This window comes from Haemaphysalis longicornis, unplaced genomic scaffold (genome assembly GCF_048455015.1).
Source record: "Haemaphysalis longicornis isolate Haplotype H1 unplaced genomic scaffold, Haemaphysalis longicornis Haplotype H1 scaffold_9, whole genome shotgun sequence".
NCBI classification, from domain to species: Eukaryota; Metazoa; Arthropoda; class Arachnida; order Ixodida; family Ixodidae; genus Haemaphysalis; species Haemaphysalis longicornis.
The window spans coordinates 104599-126773 of NW_027526460.1; the positions used below are offsets into that span (position 1 = coordinate 104599).

Below are 22175 nucleotides of genomic sequence, written 5' to 3' on the forward strand. Positions count from 1 at the left end.
AGAAGAAAGTGTATGACAGCTGGATCTTACCAGTACTCACCTACGGGGCAGAAACTTGGAGGCTCACTAAGAGGGTTCAACTTAAATTGAGAACGACTCAGCGGGCAATGGAGCGGAAAATGGTAGGTGTAACATTAAGGGACAAGAAGAGAGCGGAGTGCAGGGTTCATGCTGGTATCAAAGAAAAAAAATTCAAGGGTTTTCAGGACTTTCAAGGACCAACCAATATAATTTCAAGGACCATGTTGAGGACCTTACTTCCACAAAACACAAGTTTCAATGCGTCAAGATGTGTTATTTATTGCACAAGAAAACATATGAAGAGGTTTCTTCTCACTTTACACCGTAAAAGTATATTAGCATCACCTTTTCAATGTCTCACATTTTAAACAAGACAAATATGCAGCAAATAAGCACATGTTCAACGCTCACGATTGCTCATGTTGCTTTTTCTGGACTTCGAGGTCGATGCTCAAGATTTCCTGTGCCCTGCTTTTGGCAGACTTCCTTCAGCTGTTGGATTTGATAATCCAGGTGAGGTCACTCGTTGTCTCTGCCTTTTCTGCATAACTGTCTGCTGAAGCTGTTAATTCAGCAACAGCTACCTCCAGTTTCTTTCTTTTTCAAGCACTTGCTAGCTGCGACACCTGCTTTGTACGCATTTTGGACAGTGTGAAGGCCACAGCTGCCCAGATCTAAGCATCGAACTTGACAATTCTGCTGCAGGTGTTCCTGTAGAAGCCCGAAGGCCTTCAGGTTCACAACCGGTCTATCCATTGACAGGTGAACGATCTGGACTCTCCCACAGCAGCGATGTCGACCGTTTTCGCGCAAGGCTTGCATTTTGCCCTAAGTGGATTAGCCGGGGCCGGTGCAAGCCAGTGCCTATAACTGTCGTTCAGCCACGGGCATTGAAACTTGAATTTACCAGGCATTATCCTAACTCAGTCACTGCGTGCAGTAATTTCGACAGCACACAATACACTCCGCACAAACCACGCCGAACGTTCTAGCTACGAGAGAGAACAACGCAACTCCCAAAAGAAACACAAAGGGATGGATTGGATATGGATCCGGCTAGACCCTTTGAAACCGAAACTGATCTCAGCGCAGCCAGGCCCTGCAAGACCAAAACTGATTTCAGCGCAGCCAGGCGTTTAAAATTACCTGCTAAGTGTATTGTTTGAAATGCAAAGGTGTCCTCGTAAAAACTAGGCGAAAATTTATGAAGTAGGAATACATTTCTTTGTACACAGAGTGGTCGTCTTCTTAATTTCACTCCAAAATCAAGGGTTTTCAAGGACCCGTAAAAATTCAAGGACTTCAAAGGCCCTTGAAAATGCTACTTCTGAATTCAAGGGCTTTCAAGAATTTCAAAAACCCGCACGAACCCTGGGAGTGGGTCAGGGAACAAACGCGTGTTAAGGACATCTTAGCAGAAATTAAGAAGAAGAAATGGACGTGGGCTGGGCATGTAATGCGAAGGCAAGATAACCGTCGGTCATTAAGGGTAACAGAATGGATCCCTAGAGAAGGCAAGCGTTGCAGGGGGCGGCAGAAAGTTAGATGGGCAGAGGCCTTTGCCCTGCAGTGGGCGTAGATATGATGATGATGAGGATTGTTGACAAAGGGACGAGCCGCCAAGACCCCTCCCGATGGTTCCTTTAATCCTGTGAACTGATTATGATGATTGTAGGGCACGAGAGAGGCAGAGCTATTTCTTTTACAACATCCTCCCCCGTGCAACAATGAATGAGCAAAGTCCACGTCCAAAAATTGTTTAGTCCATGAAGAGTTCCTCTGAAGCCCATGTAAGCCAAAAGAGTTCGACACATTGCACCTTCCATCTCCACCGGTGGTACCAATGTCTTGGCGTTGGTGGACCCACGAACCGAGCCACTGCGGACCCTAGATTCAGGCTTGTGAGGAGACTAGTTGAGCTCCTTTTCTCTGTCTTGATTGCACGTATTACTTGCTGTGTCCGCCTCACGTCAGTTTTCTCTGTGGCAGCCGGATGCACGTCGAACCTATTCACAGCACATGATGGGTGTCCTGGGGGCTAATTCAGCTCTGTGGCTTGGCTCGCGGCATCCTGTACGCCCTTTTGCTGAAAACAGTCGGCGCCTACGGATATGCTTCTCTTCCGCAACTTGTAGTTTGCGGCGCTGATTTTCTCGAAGTGGGGGTGAAGAGCCATTTGAACCGGCTTCCAGATCCTTAGTCTTCGGACGTTTCCTCTTGGCAGTCTTCTTTGCTTCGTTTGCACACTTTCTTCCTTGGTACCATATATATTAACACGGGAGCTCCAAGTAGGTCACGTTGAAACAAGATTCTCTTCCCGTCTTCGACCGGGGAATCGCTCGAAAGCACCTTGGGCTCCTTCGTCATTCAGTGCTCCAGTGCTCGGGGTGCTCTTGGGTATTACAGGTGATGTCAGGTTGTCTATGGTCGAGTCGTAAATTGTCTCGTTTGCTTGCGCTGGTCCAAGCGTGGCAGGCATCAGTGCCCTTCGATCTGATACTTTCTTGTGGGCGGTCCCCTCGTCGCATTTGATTTCTTCAGGATTAGACCCGAGATGGCCGGTTTCTAGTAGCGTTACACCTTGCAAATGTACGTTCCTTTCCTTCATAACTTGGCCCCTATTCACTGCTGAAGCATTCTGATCCGTGTTTGAAGTATCGGTATTCTCACAGTATTCTTGTTTATCTTGTAGGCATTCCTTCAGTTCTGTGTAGATTCGACATCTGTAAAAAGCAATTAGGTTTTGTCTGGCTCTCTGCGCTTCGACCAATTTAAACTTAGCCTTGGCCTTTGCCATGCAAACTAATTCTTCGAACTTAAGCGCATCTTCAACCTCGGCCTCTAATTTATGTCCACGGTGTCTTGAACTTCTCGGTTAATCATTTTCAGAACATCACGATATTCAATCAAATTACCAAGCAGCTCTTTCAACTCACTTATTCGTGGTCTTTCAACTGGGAGGAGGTCCTCAATCTTGCCGATGATGGACATGATACCTTCTCGGACCATGTGCCGCCTTTCCAATAGGGCCTCCAGAGTCCAGTCCAGCATCGCTAATTCCGTAAGGACTATCGACCGGGCTCAGAGGGCAGAAGTCGGCGACGTCTCCACACCAGCAGTATCGGCTCCGCATGGAATCATCATGTACTGTATCGGGCAGATATCTCCCAAGGCTCGGCTTGTTCCTTCTTAGGCTGTTCCGATTATCCTCGGTTCGGCTTCATTCTGGCTCCCGAGAGGTGAGAGGGCGGCCGAAGAGAAGCAAAATCCGCTCAGTGTGGCTCACCTCTCGAGGTGCCTAGTCCCGAGTTTCGGCACCAAACATGTTGAGGAACTAGACCTACGCCACAGCTCTGCTGAGAACACCCGTTTAATCTGCTCTTCACTGGCTAATAATGATTATCTGTAATTTGGCAGGTGGTCTTCTTCCTTTTCCGCAACAAGGATGATGGTGATTCTGATGATGATGATGATGAAACACGATGGCGCAGCACTTGTGCCCAAGGACGCAGAAGCAGTAGCCGTTCGCAGCCCAAGCATACGGCAACTTATTTGGAAAAATAAAACCCCATTGAAGGCAGGTGGTATTGGAAGATTCATCACTAACTGCTACGAAAAAAACACTTAATCAGCGCACAGAGACCAAAAGCAGCGAGAGTTTGCACGCCAAGAGCTGGCAGGTATGCCGCACACACGGCGGCTGGATGCCCTTCGTGCGGCAATGGCGCCAGTAGTGGCGCCCGCAGTCCCTATATGAACGAGTGCCAAAGTTTCATGACCAGTAAAGCATTGAAGGACTCTACTAATGCTATCCAAGTGAGAAAATCCAGCGTTGTACACTGTGCCACAACGCAAGCTCGGCTGCAGAACGCTGTCAGGGCTGTTAGTAGGGTCTGCCTCTTCGACATCGGTGATGTTCGCCAAAGCTTGCACATTCTCTTCGGCACTCACGAGCTTGCGCCCCCTTGTGTCGTTCAGAATGGCAGCTCTCTATATCCACTCTTGAGGCCCTCAGCACCTTCTTCAGTATCAGAACACCTCTCGTCTAGAGCCAAGCAACAAAGTTGCTTTGCCCACGACGCACCGGAATGGCGGACCGTGACCGCGCTGCCTTTGCCTTCAAGTCTGCTTTCATGCGCAGTACCGCGCTCAAAAATGCTGCGAGAAACGCAGCTGAGATTGTTTCACTGGCCTGTATAAGCCAAATAATTCCCCCTTCCATTGCTTATTCCCTATTCTCCTGGTTTTTTTTTTGTTTTTTTGTGTGTGTGTGTGTGACCACGGCTCCTGAACACATGCCGCAGACAAAACAAACACGCACCACGCCACCTCGCGTTCCCCCTGCGCGAGCCACCACTGATAAACACTCAAGGACACAGAAAAAATGCCAAAAACTGAGCGCTAGCAGTCGTTTTCCCCTCCTTTATTTCCTTTCACACCCAATCAGTGGCAGCATTCTCACTGTACCATGCTGCTGCCCCTATGCTAGCGTGAGCAGGTATTCAAGGCCATCGAAGCAACGCGGCGACACCTTCTCACCAAGCATGGAAGCACCCGTGAAAAGTCATCATCATCATCGCCCCCCTCAAGAGGAGCACACTTGCAGGAGCACTTGCGGTGCAGTGTTTGGTATACATCAAATGTTCCTGTGATCAGGAGTTTGACACATGACTACAACAGCGCTACACTTTCGCATAGGATTTTGAAGGGGATGTTTAGACTGTTCAATATAGGCAATAATTCAATATATCCATGTTCGACTGTATTCGGAAGACTGCAGCGACGTGCGCTGCCCGTTTTCTGGGCGAAAAGTTCCGAATTGACCAAGATCTATATTGTCTTGAGTTGCCTTCACATAAATTTTTAGCCATATTGCTACTGTGTTTTTAAGTGATTCCGTAAAACGGCTCCTAGATATGAGATTTCCTACCCGAGCACCCATAGCTACTGTATTACCTTCAAAAATAGTCTGAAACAAATGTGTCATTGGATGCTCTGTGCTTCTTCTGCGAAACGACGGGCTCAAACAAATACGGTGGTGCCCCAAGTTCTAAACCCCCTGTAATAATATAGGGGGTTAAGAAAATTTAGAGGACCGCAACGCTCTAGGTTCTTCAAACGCCTTGCTGGTTTTCCCGTTCAACATCGTGAGCCGTGACGATAGCTTAGCGAAGTATGTAGATTTCACGTGTCGCTAGCGAGAAATGGAAGTGCTCCCCAGACGCGCTGGCCGTGCATGCCCGCACGGCCCACAAAGTGGCTCAAACCGTGCGAGCCATGGCATCAATTCGTCGCTGCTTTCAAAGCAGTCGCAAAAAAAAGGTAAACATGCAAGAGCGTGGATCATAGTGTGGTGAAAAATTGTGCTAGGGATGGTCAACCGAGGTGCTTTTCAAAGCAGTGGTCAAATTTGGGACGCGATGCTAAGCCTACATTTCTCTGCGCCAACCCGCCGCGGAGGCTGGTGTGTGGCCCAGCACCAGCCCGAAAGGTGGCATTACCTGTGCGCAAGAATCGACACAAATGGCAATCACCGCAAAAATAGAGTTTCACATGTGAGAACAAAGATGCTGAAAAACTGTTAGAAGCTGCCATTACGAATTGCAGTGATAGCAGCGACCAAATAAATACCTCGATGCTCAGCCTAAAGTTCCTAACATCCCAGCAAACCAAGCTGTCTGCAAGCTGTTGGAAAAAACGCTGTGTTGCATTTGGGTTCCCCAAACTTTTTGGGGGCCCCCAACGCCCGGTTCCCCATTTAAAAACTATATTTGCCGCGATGCCAAGCCAACATTCTATACGCTGAGCGGCCACGAAGCAACCCAGCAGCAGCAGCACCTCCGCAAGCAAGAAGACCAGTGGACACATGGCTGCTGGCTGCGTGCACGAATCGATGCACACCACTGGACACGGCTTGTTGCCGCCTGGCCGAATGTACAAAGCTATATATGTGAGAAAGGGGACGATGATATGCTGAATAATTCTGCGGGGAATTGTGATCAGCGCTGGTATAGTTCATGACAGGATAAGAGTGCAGCAGGAGCTCCGCCCACAAGCGTTGTGTGGCCACTACCTGACTCTCCGCGGTTAGAAAAAATAGTTCGTTATATTGCAGCTGTTTATACCCACGATTACTAATATGAGCGGCTGACAATATAACCATCTGATTATGAAGTCGTTTATGTTTCATTCCGAAGAATTAATGATTTTCATAGGAAAAAGAAAAGACCGTCTTCATTGAAAACTGGCTCAGGAGAAAAAAAAAAAATACTCACTAAAACAAAGGGTATTCATGGTAGAAACTATTTCCGGTGTATTTTATACTTAAATCAAGGCTATCTGTGATTGTTTTACTGTTAGATAACAGAAATAAACAAAAAACGCACACACAATTTTGGGTCTGAATAGTTCGAATTTCGACCGCTGCACGTCGCTTAGCCGTCGTCTGCTTAGAGAAAAATAATCAACATAATGGTCGTCGTTATATTTGGTCGGGCTCCTCGCACTGCGAATATTTCTTCCCTTTGCGGGTGCACTCATTGTCAAGAAATGTAGTCGGTACAATAACTTCCACAGCCATCATCACCGTTAAATCAAGCGTCGTAAACGCAGGGTGGAAGAAAGGGGCGGTTCGTCGCCGCAATGGCTGGATGCAGTGCATGGACTGTGCAAGCCCAAGGTGAAAGGGAAACCAGCGGCGAAAAATCATCGGTGTCTCAGAAATCGGCCGCGATATCAATGGGCCACGTATTGTTCTATGCGACCGTTTCGAACGTATTGACGCCCTGCAAACACCTATCGCGGCGACGCACGCGACGGTTGAGGTTGCGATGCCGCATAAGGTGTCTTGCCTTGCAAAATCAGCTGTACGGGCGAAGAAACAAGCGTTATTTTATTCCGCTTAAACAAGACGACAACACCGTATGGCACGAGCAGACAACTGCGGGATGTGAAACGTTACAAGTCTAATTATTTCTACTTCACGAGACACGCGAGTAGCAAGACGCTCTACGTCAGTTGCTTAGATTGATAGTATACGGTGTCATGCTTTCAATCCAGGCGACGATTTCCGAGGTGTTTCCCGGCGATGTAATAAAACAGCTGCTACCGTTTCTTTAGTGTCATATCCCCACCCCGCAGTTTACAGTGGAATGATACAGCAGAAAACCCTGACTGGCGGTGAAAATTGATAGAAAAACACCCTTAAACACTAGCAGCCGCCTAAAAAATTACTGTTGCGAGCTTTTATCGAAAAATGAATAGTGACCTACAAATGCATCCTTTTGAAGTTATACTTTCCAAGTTGTGCTACATTAATCTTTCATTGGCTTTACACTGATGCAGCAGCCTACCGTAAAAATATTTTTACTGCTGATGAGGCTATTTGGTTCAACGAAAATATTCAAGTGTAACCGAACATTTTCGGTTCAAGAAAATATTTGGTTCAACGTGTAGTTTCTTTGCAGCCATGTCAAGCTTTTGTGGAAGCATTTTTGTTTCTGATAATCTTCCCGAAGCCAATAATCTTCCCCTATGTACACCAAACAGTGACGTTGAACACTGACTGCCGCATACGAAACTTGAGCAAACGACCATACAAGTGTATTCAATTCTTACTGCACCTATTTAGACAACTACACTCAACAGGCCCAATAATATGAGCATGAACATGAGATCTAAGTGACTTATTTAAAAATGTGGAGACATCTCCATGCAAGCATTTCCATTTTGTCCACTTCTGCAACCAATCAGAGCACCGAACTGGAACAGGGAGAAGAAATATTTAATTCTCGCTGCCTCTTGTCAAGGTGTCATGGGCTGCTGCACAAGCATTTTCTATTCTTACCACACTTTCCAGCCAGCAGCAGCAAAGTGGCACCCTGAAAGCCTGACGAATCCATTTTGATTTGCTGCACCAGTGTTTTCAATGCCTAATGCAGCTTTAAATCCAAAAGCAACAGTGGGTACGTGAAAAGCAGTGACTTCACAGCGTGAAGGTGTGGCGTGAATTCATTCTAACGTATTACATAAGCACCACAACTTCATGGCCAGAAGCTACAATGTGTGCCTAAAAGAAGCAGTGACTTCATAGTCTGAAAGTGTGGCATGAATTTATTCTAACGTATTATGCAAGTGTCTTCAACTCTCACCCCAACTTCATGGCTAGAAGCTACAATGTGTGCATAAAAACAGCGACATCACAGCTTGAAGGCCTGGCATAAACACATTCCAACGTATTTTATTAGAGTTTTCACTTCTTACCATAACTTTCTAACTTTCTAGTCAGAAGCAACAGTTAACCTTGCAAAGGAGTTACATATCATATTGAAGAAGTGACGTAAAATCATTGCGACCTGCTGAGCAAGTTTTTCCAATTTTTACTGCGTCTGAAACAGCCGGAAGCAACAGTGTGCTCAAAAAGCAGAGACATGACACTCTGGAGGCCTGAAGTTAAACCATTTTGATATTCCGCATCACTGTTTTCTATTATTGTTGCAGCTGTATAACTAGAAGCAACAGTGCATGCTTGAAAAGTATGAACATAGCATTCTGAAGGGGTGATATACCCCATTTCGCCCTGATACACAAGTGTTGGCAATTATTACTGCAGCTCTTCAACCTGAACCACCTTGAGTCACTGTTTGAAGGCTCTCCAACTTTTGTCACAGTTGCTGGAACAATAAAAACATCTAAAAGTGGGAAGCAGTGTTGAATGTAAATTAAAGTATGCTCCATGGGAAGACGCTCAAACATGTCCTCCACTCTGTGTAATAACAACAGTCTATCATGACAGAGACACTGGAAATCTGAATGTCTGCCAGTACACTATGTAACTCCTTTGTTGAAACTTAAATGCACAAGCACCAGAATGCAATCATTAAACTACAGCCATCACTATGAAACACAGCTGCAATCGGCAAATTTTTATAACTCATAAAGCCCATCACACAAACTTTGCATGAAGATAAAGGGAAGATAAACTGTAGGTTCATTCCTACGAAACGCATTCAGCTATTCCAAAACAACTTTAACAGTTCACGACACTTCTGAGAAATTCCACACTGCACACAATATACGCAGCCTCAGTTCACACATAAGCAGTTTCTCTTATGTCACTTTGTGTAGCAATAAGAACATACACACCATAAGCTTAGCAGGCACAATAAATAGCTGCACGCATGTGTATTTTTGGCAATGTATAAAAAATGCATGGTCATGTCGCGCGGCCACACACTTCCGGCTTTCTTCAACGGCGTGGTTCAAAATCCAGCAATCTGTTTATTTACCCCTCTTATACCCCTGTCACACGGCAGATCTAATGTCATTAGTTTGGCGCTACCCGAGAATACCGAATGACATTTGAGGCGAGTGACATTTAGCAACTAAAACTGAGGTCCCGGACCTCAGTTAGTGGCCAAATGAGTAGCCTCGACAGCAGTAGCGCGTCCCTAGACAGGAAAATTCAGTAACAAACCCAAGAATACTGATTTTAAAAACTGTCAGTAAACTTATATTTTCTTTGTCATCATCATCATCATCACCAGCCTATCTACGCCCACTGCTGGGCAAAGGCCTCTCCCATTATTCTCCAATTATCTCGGTCCTGTGCCAACTGTGACCAATTTATCCCCGCAAACTTCTTGATCTCATCTGCCCATCTAACTTTCTGCCGCCCACTACAGCGCTTGCCTTCTCTAGGGATCCACTCTGTTGCCCTTAATGACCAGCGGTTATCTTGCCTTCGCATTACATGCCCTGCCCACGTCCATTTCTTCTTAATTTCTACTAATATGTCTTTAACACCAGTTTGCTCCCTGACCCACTCCGCTCTCTTCTTGTACCTTAATGTTACACCTATCATTTTCCGCTCCATTGCCCACTGAGTCGTTCTCAATTTAAGTTGAACCCTCTTAGTGAGCCTCCAAGTTTCTGCCCCATAGGTGAGTACCGGTAAGATGCAGCTGTCATACACTTTCTTCTTCAGCGACAATGGTAGGCTGCTATTCATTATCTGAGAATGTCTTCCGTATGCTCCCCACCCCATTATGATCCTTCTAATTATCTCTGCCTCATGGTTGGGATCTGGGGTCACAACTTGGCCTAAGTAGATATATTCGCTTACCACTTCCACTGCCTCGCCACCTATCTCAAACTGCTGGGCTGTCCCGAGGTTATTGATCATTAGTTTTCTGCATATTAATTTTCAGGCCCACGGTTCTACTCTGTTCGCCCAGTGCGGAAAGCATGCTTTGCAATTCGTCCCCCGAGTTACTTAGCAAGGCAACGTCATCAGCAAATCTGAGGTTACTGAGGTATTCTCCATTAACCCTTACTCCCACCTGTTCCCAATCCAACGTTCTGAATACTTCTTGTAAGCATGCTGTGAATAACATTGGAGAGATTCTGTCTCCTTGTCTGACACCCTTCCTTATAGGTATTTTACTGCTCTCCCTATGGAGGATGATGGTAGCTGTAGACCCATTGTAGATATCCTCTAGTATTCTTACATAACGCTCATCTACCCCCTGGTTCCGTAATGCCTGAATGACTGCTAGGGTTTCGACCGAGTCAAATGCTTTCTCATAATCTATGAAGGCTATATATAGGGGTTCAGTATACTCAGCGCACTTCTTTATCACCTGATTGATTGTGTGAATATGGTCCATTGTTGAATAACCTTTACGGAACCCTGCTAGTTCTTTAGGTTGACTGAAATCTAAGGTTGCAGAGATTCGGTTAGCGATTACCTTGGTAAATACCTTGTAGACGACTGACAGTAAGCTGATCGGCCTGTAATTTTTCAAGTCCTTCATGTCGCCTTTCTTATGGATTAGGATGATGTTCGCGTTCTTCCAAGATTCCGGTACCAGTGTGGTCATTAGGCATTGCGTATACAGGTTTGCCAGTGTTTCAAGTAGAATTTCTCCGCCATCCTTCAAGAGGTCTGCTGTTATCAGATCCTCACCAGGTGCTTTGCCCCCTTTCATTTCTTTCAAAGCCTTCCTTAATTCTTCGGTCGTTACTGGTGGGATGTCTATCTCCTCTGAGCTACTGTCCCGTTCGGCATTATCCTGTATGTCCCAGCTACTGTACAGATCCCTATAGAACTCCTCGGCCACTGTGACTATTTTATCCCTATTTGTGATGACATTGCCTTGCTTATCCTTAAGTGCATACATCTGATTTTTCCCCACGCCAAGACGTCTCTTCACTGCTTTCAGGCTACCTCCGTTCTTTACAGCGTATTCGATCCTCTCCATATTATACTTCCGTATGTCAGCTGTCTTACGCTTATTGATTAACTTCGAGAGCTCGGCTAGTTCTTTGTATTGTTGTTCAAATGAAGAAAGACTGTCATCTGCCCACGAGACAGATGAATCGGAGAAATCAGCAGTAGCACGAATGGGTGTAAAACGCCCGAAAGCCGCCGCCAAAAGTACTAACAAAAAAGAAAATCTCGTCCCCAGTGTGCGCGCTACCCTAATACGTATTTTTTGCAGACTGGTTTCAACTTGAGATGACTACTGATGTCACCTAATCGGTGGTTTTCTTGTTTTTATTTTAAGAAATATTCCTTTGTTACGTTTTTTTTTAAAAATAGTACGTGTGAAAACATTCTAGATGCGCTTGAAATGTAATTTTGCGGTTTCGCGAGTTCGCTAATCGTCACCGCTATCACAATCAAATGACATTTGTTCCGCCGTGTAGACCCGCGCAGCCGAGCCGAATGTCATTTACAGCTAATGTCATTCAGTTTGAATGACATTAGATTTGCCGTGTGACAGGAGTATTATACGTTTTAAAAATGCTACTGATGATTACGACCAACCAATGACGGTCAAAAAACGAAACGCCACCACATTTGATTACCTCAACAATACTCGCACTCGTTCATACTTTTGAATGTGCGATAATGTGCCCATTGGTATAAACAGAACGCCATAGGCACCAGTCTCTCGCAGGAAGGCAGGTTCATACCGATTTTTTTAAAGCTACCCAGTCTCGGATAATTGTGCACGAACGTTTCATTCTTCGCGAGTCTCTGCAATAATTCTTGATACCTGTTTACGCCACGGAAAAAAAAAATGCCACACAGCTACTCCGTTCGTACCCCGGCAAGCTAAATCCATCCGCGAACCAGTAAGGAAAGATACCTTACATTGTAAGATTTGGCGATCGTCTTAATAACATGCAAGGTTGTACGAGCGGCCATATCAGGCCAATAAACACGCCACACACGTTTGGACAACCTGCGTCGGGCCAGACGGCCTGCGATCAACATCGGGCGCAGCCTACACTAACAGCAACAAACGAAAACGCTTGCAACTTGTCACCGCTACTGCCGTAGACGAAAGCAAATCGTATTATTTCTTCACACAGGTTGCGTTACACCTACACAATTTCCACAATCACACCAGCAACAGATGCAGCTTCGACGCTTCGCCGTTCTCAGATAGAGTTCAGTGACGACGTTCCGCATAAAAACAGCCACCACGATTTCCTCACGTACGTACAAACCACGACGCAGCAAGACACACACGGCCCACGGGACAGATGACAAACGGCTTCTTGATGCACTACAGCACATTCGTAACACAAATAGCGTACAGAGCTTTTGGTTCTCGGCAACCTCGTTGTCACTCGACGGCGCAGCAGCGGTCAGCAAGCGAGCGCGGCCATATTGGAAGTAGTTCTCCTCTCAAACGTACGTCGCAAGCGTCACACAAACAGCGAGACGCCATTGGCTGCGGATGACCACAAAATCCCTTTGATCTTGAAAAGCCGCTGCAGAGTAGTTAAGCTGTCACCAACTATAGTGAAGGCGACGATCAATGCCTGCCTAAGTTCCCTGCATCCAAGAAACTGAAGTCGGCCACTGTCCTGGCCTGTTTTTACTGCGAAGCAGTATATGTCTCTCCCCCCCAGTTTCCATTCTAGGGAAGCCGATTTACTTGGTGGCCCTCCGGGGCACCTCCTCGCCACCACCGAACCCTCTTTCACAACGGTTATTCCCCTAGCCACCACCGATGCCTCTTTTACAAGTTGCACAGTCAGCGGCCGTAGTGCCTTATCAGATCATGAATCGGAGAAATCAGCAGTAGCACGAATGGGTGTAAAACTCCCGAAAGCCGCTGCCAAAAATGATGGCTTTCAAGCCATTCCGAGCGACATTGTCGCATTGGCGGCCCTCATTGACCAGCCGGTCATAGTTCTTCTGGCAGAAAAATAATAGATCTTAGCCTGGCCTCATATAAAGTCTTTCTCTCTCCCTTCCCTGGTGTACATCACGCCTAATTATGCACCCATCCCCAATTGCAGGTTTAGGGGTGCACAGGATACGGATGGAAGGACAGGGCATGCACGCACAGCAGGGCTTAAGGCCGCTACCAGAGACATGCCGTTGTGCTGGTGGGAGATTTAAACGAAGGAGTCTCATGCCTCAATGCGCCTTGTCAGCTGTACTCTGCAATTGAGCAGTTTGGGTCTGGGATGGTGTGTTGCACAGACAATAAGATGCCTAGGACTGGGCCGCGAAAGGGACACCCATGTGTGTGTCCGCTAGAATAAAGGTCGAGGCCTTAGAGGTGTTAACTCGCTATGGTACGGACGCATGTCGTTTGCTTGGAGGAGGAAGAGCAGAAACTGAAGAAGCATCAGCCCGAACAGAAGCATGAATTGGCGGGAAAACAATGGAAAGCCGCTGCCACCGCCACCTCAGGTGCCAGCTGGTTGAGTAGCTACGAATCCCTCCCGGATGAACAGCAACTGGCCCACTTGTAATGCTGACATGGGCCAATATCACTTGTTCAGCTTAGAGGGCTTACAGAGTGACATATTCGACAGTGTCTCACTTCTAAGCACCCACTCATGACCAGTTGCCGGTTTATGCGTGCACGGGTTGGAAGTGGAGGGCGGATGGGGGGGCACATGCAGCTATAGGTTTCATGCCATTACTGATGACATGCCCGTAGTGTTGGCGTGAGGTTTAAATGTGGCCGTCAAACAGGCCTATGCGACCGGTCTGGTGACCTCAGTGGTAGAGTGCATTGGGTTGGCATGTTACACAAACATTAAGATGCCTGCAACACGGGAGGGAAAGAGACAGCTAGGACAATGCTCGGGTCTTTCTATATTTCATTTAAGTAATTGGCTAGAAAGTATGCTCAGTCGTAAAATACAAAGAAACGTGTTTTTTCATGCACTCCATGGAGGGCGTGCAGCTTCGCAGGTCATCCTTCTTCGAGTGGAAGGGCACGAAATTTTTTCAGTTCATTGCATTTCCAGTATTTGCACTTTGTTGGCTTTTTTTCCTAAGGGTAGCTGTGGTACCTAGCGCTAGTGTCACTAAATAAAGGCTTATTTAGTGGCCTTAGCTAGCACAAAGCAGCAGAATTTTCCTTTTGCCGTGAAGCTGGCAATAGTAAATAGAGTTGAACTTTGCGAGAAGTTGGACGCCCCCGCGATGCACGAGATTCCCGAGAACACCTTCTTAAAGTAGGTGGCAAAGCAGGCTGCACATCAAATGTACAGGCTTGTGCATGCCAGTGATGCCCTTGAAAATCCTCAGAAGTGCAACGAAGCCGTGGCCAGATGAATGGTTGGCGAGTGCGAGTGTGGATGATGGTATCACGACCATGGGAGAGTTTGGAAGGCAGCATTGCCGACAAGGACCAAGTGCAAGTGAAAGCAGGTGCAATGAGGAAAGCTATGACGATCCTTTGCCCACAACCTTCAAAGCGATTGGTGCACTCATCCAGCGCTTCTTCAAAAATGTGAAAGGTTGCGGCTGATTCTCAGCTGCTCCGACTCGCGCAACAATGGTGTTCAAGCAGAAGATGCACGCTGTTTCGTGCAAAAGTAAGCAGTTCATCAATAAAGTGTTTTTACAAATGCTATGCACTTTTATGACGCCCATTTCCTTAACATGCTTACATCTCCTATATTGAACTCATGGGCGTTCTTTCGAGATTTCGATATAACTGGGTTTGTCTGTACGACGTTCCCTACCGCCAGCCAACCGTGAAAGGCAGCCAGGGCTCTGCTCGCGCTCTGGCATGGTTTGTTTGTTTTGGCAAAAAATGGTGGTTTGTGTCTATTTGCACAATAAATAAACACGTTTTTCAAATACAGCACAAAGAGGAGGGGGAGGAATGCCTTTAATGAAAGAAAACTATAAGGCAATGCCCCAAGAAAAATTTTTTTAACGAACTCTTCACCAGCCCTTAAAGCCAACTGCACTCAAATTTTCGACAATGTAAAAATAATGTCGCCTAATAGTACACATAAAAAGAGTGCGAAATGCAAAATAGTACTACGTTTCAGACATGAGTGCGAGCGACGGAAATAGCTCATGACATTGGCGTTTTCGGAACCGAAACTGTATAGAAAATGCGGCCATTGCCGGCGGCCGGACGTGATGTACATGATGGAACGGAAGCGGCCGCGCTAGAACCGGCGGCCACTCAAAGCCACCTTTAATGTGCATGGTAGCGTCGCCTTTCACACTGTTATTTCCACAGAAGAACTCCCACTAACGTTTGCTTAGGATAATGGAGTTAGGCGCAATTCCAACATCGCGTTGCTATCAATCGAAATGAAGTAGACCGTGCAACAGTTCTTTTTACATCAGAATATGCAATCCTTGGCATTGCGAGTAAAAAAGCGGGCCAGTGATTTACAAAGCTAGTTGCTCGCACGATATCAAACAGCAGCTTTGGTTAGCCGGCGCCTCGGCTGTCCCATCGCTCTCTTTGAAGGGAATAAACCATGCAAGTTGCCGGAGAAGTGCAAGCTCCACGGGACAGGTTCCCCAGCCTCTGTCACAGGCCGCTCGGAACTTGTTTCGGCGACTCTCCGCCAGGTGCAAACGTCGTCTGCACGGAGCTACTTTGAACGACGGTACCTATCGTGCTGTGCGTTTACGGAGCTTAGGATTTCGCCATGGTGATTTTAAGAGCATATACTACTTATTTGGATCAAACCTGAACAAAGAAAAATTTGAGTGCAGTTGGCCTTTAAGGCAAGCTACCTTCCGTGCTAAAAAAAAAATAAGGGAGGAGAAAACAGCTCAACCCTGTTCATAACACACAAAAACATTGTGGAAACATTGTGTTCTCCACTTGCCTCAAAAGTTGTACTTGCTCGTGACATTCTGACATAACGGCTTTTGCTACGGATGACTTGGGCGATGCCAGTCACAAATGATGTAAACCATTTTTTTTTATTACAGCAGGAATCAGCGAAGCATATAAAAAGCTAAGCTCTGCAAGATGCTCAAAGTTAAGGCCTACCTTTCTTGCTCTTTTGAAGTAGGGAGTTGGCCTCTGTCAAGGTAACCTTGGAGGGAGCCACGACCAAATCCTTCAGGGCAGTCATCACCTGGGCAGGGTGCAATTGTGCACATTAGCCCCCTGACCCAGGCTGCAGTGAGCAAACCCTTCCCCGACGAGTGGGCAGCGGTACCTCGGAGAGCTTCTTGTGGTGGTCTTCGGGAGGGATGAAGTCAATGTCTCGGGAGGTGACCATGCCCACGAGCTTGCCACCCAGCTTGCCCGTGTCCGTGATGGGCACGCCGGCAAAGCCATGCTTTTGCTTCACCTCAAACACGTCCGCCACGCAGTTGTCCGGCCTCAGAACCACCGGGTCGTGGATGAAGCCGTGCTTGTACTTCTGCAAGGCGCCGCCGCCTGGGGCTTTAGGGCCGCGACATTACAGCTGCCGTACGACAGGCGTGTGCAGTGCAGTGAAGTCGATCTCTCATGCACGGCACGCGTGCACCCGCAGGAGGCCTTTTGGGAAAGCCACGTGAGAGAGGAGGGAGCGTACCTTCACTTTGTTCACCAGGCTGGCTTGGTGCTCCGGGGTGCAGTTGTGGTGAATGATGCCGATGCCTCCACAGAGCTGCAAATGGGAGGGGGAGGAACTCTGTTCACAGTGTGGACTGCTGCACTAAGGGGGACTCACCTGTTAACATTCCTGTGGGACCTACCACTTAGAAACCATCGTACACACACACAAAAAGCTTCACAAATACATATTGATGTTCACAGTGGCCTAGTTTGCTTACTGTAGAGATATGTCATTTCTGGAATGAAATAAAAAAATAAAATTCTTGTTTAATAGACAGCTAATGCCATCCAGCGGAAACTGGATAAACCGAAATGCTTGTCTTGTTTACTTTTTATCTCAGGAAAGAAGTGAAATATTTCTAAAAGAAGCAAACTGGGCCGTTAGGAACATTTCTATGAATTTGTAAAGCCTTTCCTAGCGGTACACGATGCTTGTTAAGCCCGTCGGTCATGCATTAGTAAGTCTCACAGGAATGCAATCAGGTGAGCCCCCAGTCAACCGCGAGACAAGAGAGGCTCAGAGTGACTGTTTCACCAAGTACAGCTTTTCAAAATAGCAGCCGCACTCGTATATCAGCTCCCGAAGTGCAGGGCAATCACTGGGATGGTGCCGCTTCGTGACATTGACTGTTACGCAGTTATTACAGTTTACAGGGCCAATTTCCGATGCCACAGAAAAGTTTACTTTGCTAACGAAATGACAGAGTTTGAAAACCTCAAGTACAGAAATGCACAAGGCAGAAAACGTACTAGGCGTTACATGTTTACACAGAAGTACTGATAAATAAATGGATAATGTATGTTATCTAATGTAAACGTATTATACCCATGATGGACAGAGCTATGTTCAATAAGTGCCGATAAGTAATCCAGGCATGACATGCAGCTGAATTGCCCTGGTTATAGCACAAGACGGACTGAAAAGGGCACAGAGACACACTTGACGTATACACTAGATGTTATAACCAGCGCAATCCAACCAACGATGTTCAAGCAACTAGCCCACCGCAAGGCGTTACTCAAGCTTATACGAGACGCAGCCTTGCACGGGGTTAAATACGTTCCGTACAGACTAGAGCATAATCTGATCATTGCCGCAAGTGAATGATTCCGCCCACTGTATGAGAGGTTTCTTTTGCAGGTTTGAACATTGGGAAGTAATCATGCTGGACAACTACATCTACCTGAAATATCATTATCAAAATCCAAACAGGGCCCTCTTAACCATATCAGTCCTCTTTCATCACACTGGTCACATTATCCATAACAGCAAGCACAATTGTTCTGAACTTAAGTTCTAAGAAGTGACTAGCAGTTAAGCATTGTTAGCAACCACTCGCTCCGGGTTTACAGTTGACTATGCAAGAAGGCAGCACATCTCTGGCAGCATTTTATATGCAAAGCCAACTGTACCAAAACATCTGCACGACCACAACCTACAAGTCTTTGCAGCACATCTCTGGCAGCATTTTATGTGCAAAGCCAACTGTACCAAAACATCTGCACGACCACAACCTACAAGTCTTTGCAGCAAATCCAGAAAGTAACATTCAGGCAAAGCTAACTTTACCAACGTGCCCCTGTCTGCACATCCAAAGCTGTGTGCCCTGTTCGTATATCGTATATCGTTCGTATCGCATATGACAGATGAGCGCATAAATGTCATCGCATTTTCTCTGATTTTCAAAACCATGAAAGAAGTCATGTTATCAGAGTGTCGAACCGGAACAGAACTGAACCCGAACCGGAACTGAACCAAAAAAAGAAACTGTTACCAGTTCATGACAAAATGGTCCGACCATCCGTTGTTGATGTTGTACAGTCTATCCCATCGAGGCCTTTTCCTTTCCAGTACCACCCACTTCATACTCTCTCATGCCCTTTCCCACAACAATATCAATGCTCTCCTTGTAATCGCAACAGGGAAAAGGGATGTGCTTCCATGTAGCAATGGTATGTTGCAGCTGGTAGCACCAGCAGAGTGCAAGGCTGAAGAAACACGATGTCCTCCTCAGCAGCGTGCAGGCTTACGAAACCTTCCCTCGGTGGGACTGTACCAGAGCAATCAGGCTGCAAAAATGCTCCACTGTGCAGTGGCGGAGGCCCACACCTGAAGTGTGAGTTCGCAAGCCTGCAAAGTGTAAATACTTCACTAGTGTGACCCACAGGAGTTGCTGTACCAGATTATTGGCTAAGCCGTTTGCTGCTAACCAGAAGTATGCGGGTTCGATCGCCGCTACCCACGGCCGTTTTTCTGATGTAGACGAAAAATGAGTACGTCCATCATGCGTCGAGATTTCTACGCACGTTAAATACCCCCAGGTGGGTCAAATGACTTTGCCGCTCTGCAACATAAGCTGCGCCTCGGAGCAGGGGTACACCAAGCCTCAAACACGCTTATATTTCCAAAAAAGTGTGTTTCCACGGAAAAACAATAAAGGAAAGGCACCTCTTTGTGGTTTTAAATTATTGCCCACAAAATAAGCCAAGTAGAATAAGTAAAAGACCAAAAAGATGGATATCGCTTTATGCACATCCTTCCCTTTGTCCTACGTTTCACAACTTTCACAACTAAACGCGTCATCAATGCAAACGAAGCGAGTGCCGTGGTTTCTGTATAACCGTCAGTTTTTTTTAAGAGGGTAGAGGGATGGACAAGTTCACATGTTTAACCGATAGAAAAAATTATATATAGCCTGGAAAACTATTTGTGTATTATGTGATGCACTGTCATTTACTTGACCCTTTTTGCTCTTTTGTTTCGTTTTAATTACATTTCTATTTATCGTTTTACCACTGTGATGTGATGTACACCCTACAAATACCCTCCACTGGAGGGCCTTTAGGCTTATTTTGATAATAAAAAAAAAAGTATGGTGTATACTCATTCCTTTTGCGAGAAACCCAGTCCCTCTACCCTGCAGGCACTATATTTTTCTTGGAAAGAAAACCAACCTTAAAGCAGATTACACATGCAAAAAGGCAGGCCGATCGCACATTTTCCCATTCGCCCAGCGCTCGTCCTTTATGCTTGTTCTGCAGTTTTCAACTCTGATTTGTTTTCGGAGGTGCACTTTTACTGACGGCCCAAGTCACTCCTCCACTGCTACAGCTAATGGTTCCGGAGGGGGTGTACTGCTGTTGACGAACTCAAAAGAGTCTCCCCGAAAAGTTCCATCTCGCACGTCGCGCATCAAATTACCTTTTCAGTTTGGAATGGTATAGTCTGATACAAGATTCTGCACTGTAGCGCACAGAACAAATACAAATTTAATGTGACGCACTCATCAGTAACAGCTATCGCAAAATGAATTTCAGTAATCAGAGCAATAATGCAATGACTGAGGGTCAACTAAAGCTTACTTTTGACAAGAGTGTGGCCTACATTTTTTAGAAGGTGACAGCTCACACACACATTATTCTAAGTGACCGAATACAGTGTAGACCATTTTAACGTAACCACTTATAATGCCGGACCGGATATAATGCGGTTCTTTGTGACCTCCTGTTTGCCTCTCATAGAACTCAACGCATAAGCATGCCGCTTAAAATGCAGTTGGTCGAAGCCCAATACCATTTATAGTGCGGTTTTCTGGTGGGTCTGCTGATCGACCGGCGCAGCTGGGGCATCGTTTTAGGATAGCAAAAAAAAAAAAATAAAGGATGAAATTGGCCGTCTGGTGCAGCGCACACCCCTTGCTCGCCTCTAACTTCGACACACACACAAAAAATAGGCACCCTTTGGTTTGCGCGTACACACACAGCCTCCTGTATAACCGACTGGAGGCTACGGTACGTGACAACCACAACAGTCCTTGCTTGACGCACCTGACGACTCGCACCAATGGGGATATGCGCACCTAATGGCGGGAGATTCGAAGGCTCCGAGCAGCCGACTGGCTGTGCCACAGATGTTTAGGCTTACCACCGCGGCATTTTTTGATGGGCGCTTGCACAAGCAACGTCCATGGCAGTTTATATGCCACTTTTCGCCCAGATTATCAGCATTTTTCTTGCGTGAGCATCTTCGCTTGCGCCTCGTGCGGCATTTCAGCGAGCAGCTAGAGGCGGTCGTTGGAGCTGCCTGCACCACTTCACGGCGGGTTCGGGACACTTCATCGAATGCCATCTTATCGAACGCCATTTCATCGAAAGCCTGCCCGTTTCATCGAAAAGCACCCACCTGCCAGCGGTGCATGAAAATTTTTTGACATTTTTTTTTTTTTGCCATCTTGCGGCTACTTTCAGACCATATCATCCCTCGGCCCCCTTTGCCCAGTTCAGAGCATCTTGTTAACGAGTCCTCAATGATAACCACACGTGGTGTCCTGCCAACACGATTTGGTGCAGCAAACCAACAAAGATTACACAGAAGCATACAACAATTTTTTTAAGGGTCTTGAGGACCAAAAATTTGCCAGAAAGTCAATTTTCTGTATTTTATTTGTAGTCTACAAGTTCCGAAGAATGTACCTGCAAAACATCATAGCTGCACCATAAGTACTCACAAAACTGTCACCCTTTGAAGTTGCCTAAATGACCACTTTTGCCTATGTTTCCAAACTTTGTGCCCTGTTTTCACAGAACCAATTTTTTCCCCAGATGGTCAGCTGTCGGGTACAATATCTTGGGATGTACTGGTTCGATTTGTATCATTTTTGCTGCATTCGAAAGCTTATGAACTGAGCAGTGCAATAAAACCACAAAAGTATAGAGTTTATTTTTGCTGGTGCAAGATTTTATGCAGTTGGTTTTACAAAAGCATTGGAACTTGGTGACCTGACATTTATGAAGTCTACAGCATTTTCAGAAACCGTACTAAAATTACTACTGAGGCATAGTTGCACTGCCTGGTCCTTCTACAGCACAAAGGGGTAAAAGCTATTTGAGTATTTCATAGGTAGACAATGGAAGTATTGCCTGAAATGGAGTGGCACAACACGTTGCACAACTCTAAACTTATACCTCATAGACGAAAACTGACTCCATATTTGTGCTCAGGATGTTGAAATGCACTCAATGTGTAAATCTCAAGCACATAGGTTAAAAAATAACAAAAATGTCCTCAAGACCAGTGTCCCCCCAAAATGAGTGGTGTAAGAAATGACGCAGGCTGGGCGAAAGATGGACAGATAACCCACTCAAGCATTCAATCTATCAGGTTATGAGCTACCGCTCTTAAGAAATCTTTTACTGACATTTGTTGGCGATTCACGCAAGTGTGCATGATGCTATCGTCTCGTGCAGCTTTGGCGGCCTCTGGCTTCGTAGCAAGGATTCTATTTTGCCTTCAGTCGCTGAATG

General features: G+C 46.2%; 1 protein-coding gene across 1 annotated transcript in view; it reads right to left on the reverse strand.

Moving 5' to 3' along the window:
* The window catches only part of Ras (Inosine-5'-monophosphate dehydrogenase ras), a 95896-nt gene that overhangs the window by 58750 nt on the left and 14971 nt on the right, over window positions 1-22175 (reverse strand). The window contains exons 4-6 of the mRNA XM_077683525.1: window positions 16849-16923; window positions 16486-16692; window positions 16314-16401 (exon numbers count right to left, since the gene is read on the reverse strand). Coding sequence (XP_077539651.1) covers window positions 16314-16401; window positions 16486-16692; window positions 16849-16923 — 370 coding nt within the window. The remainder of the gene's footprint in view (window positions 1-16313; window positions 16402-16485; window positions 16693-16848; window positions 16924-22175) is intronic.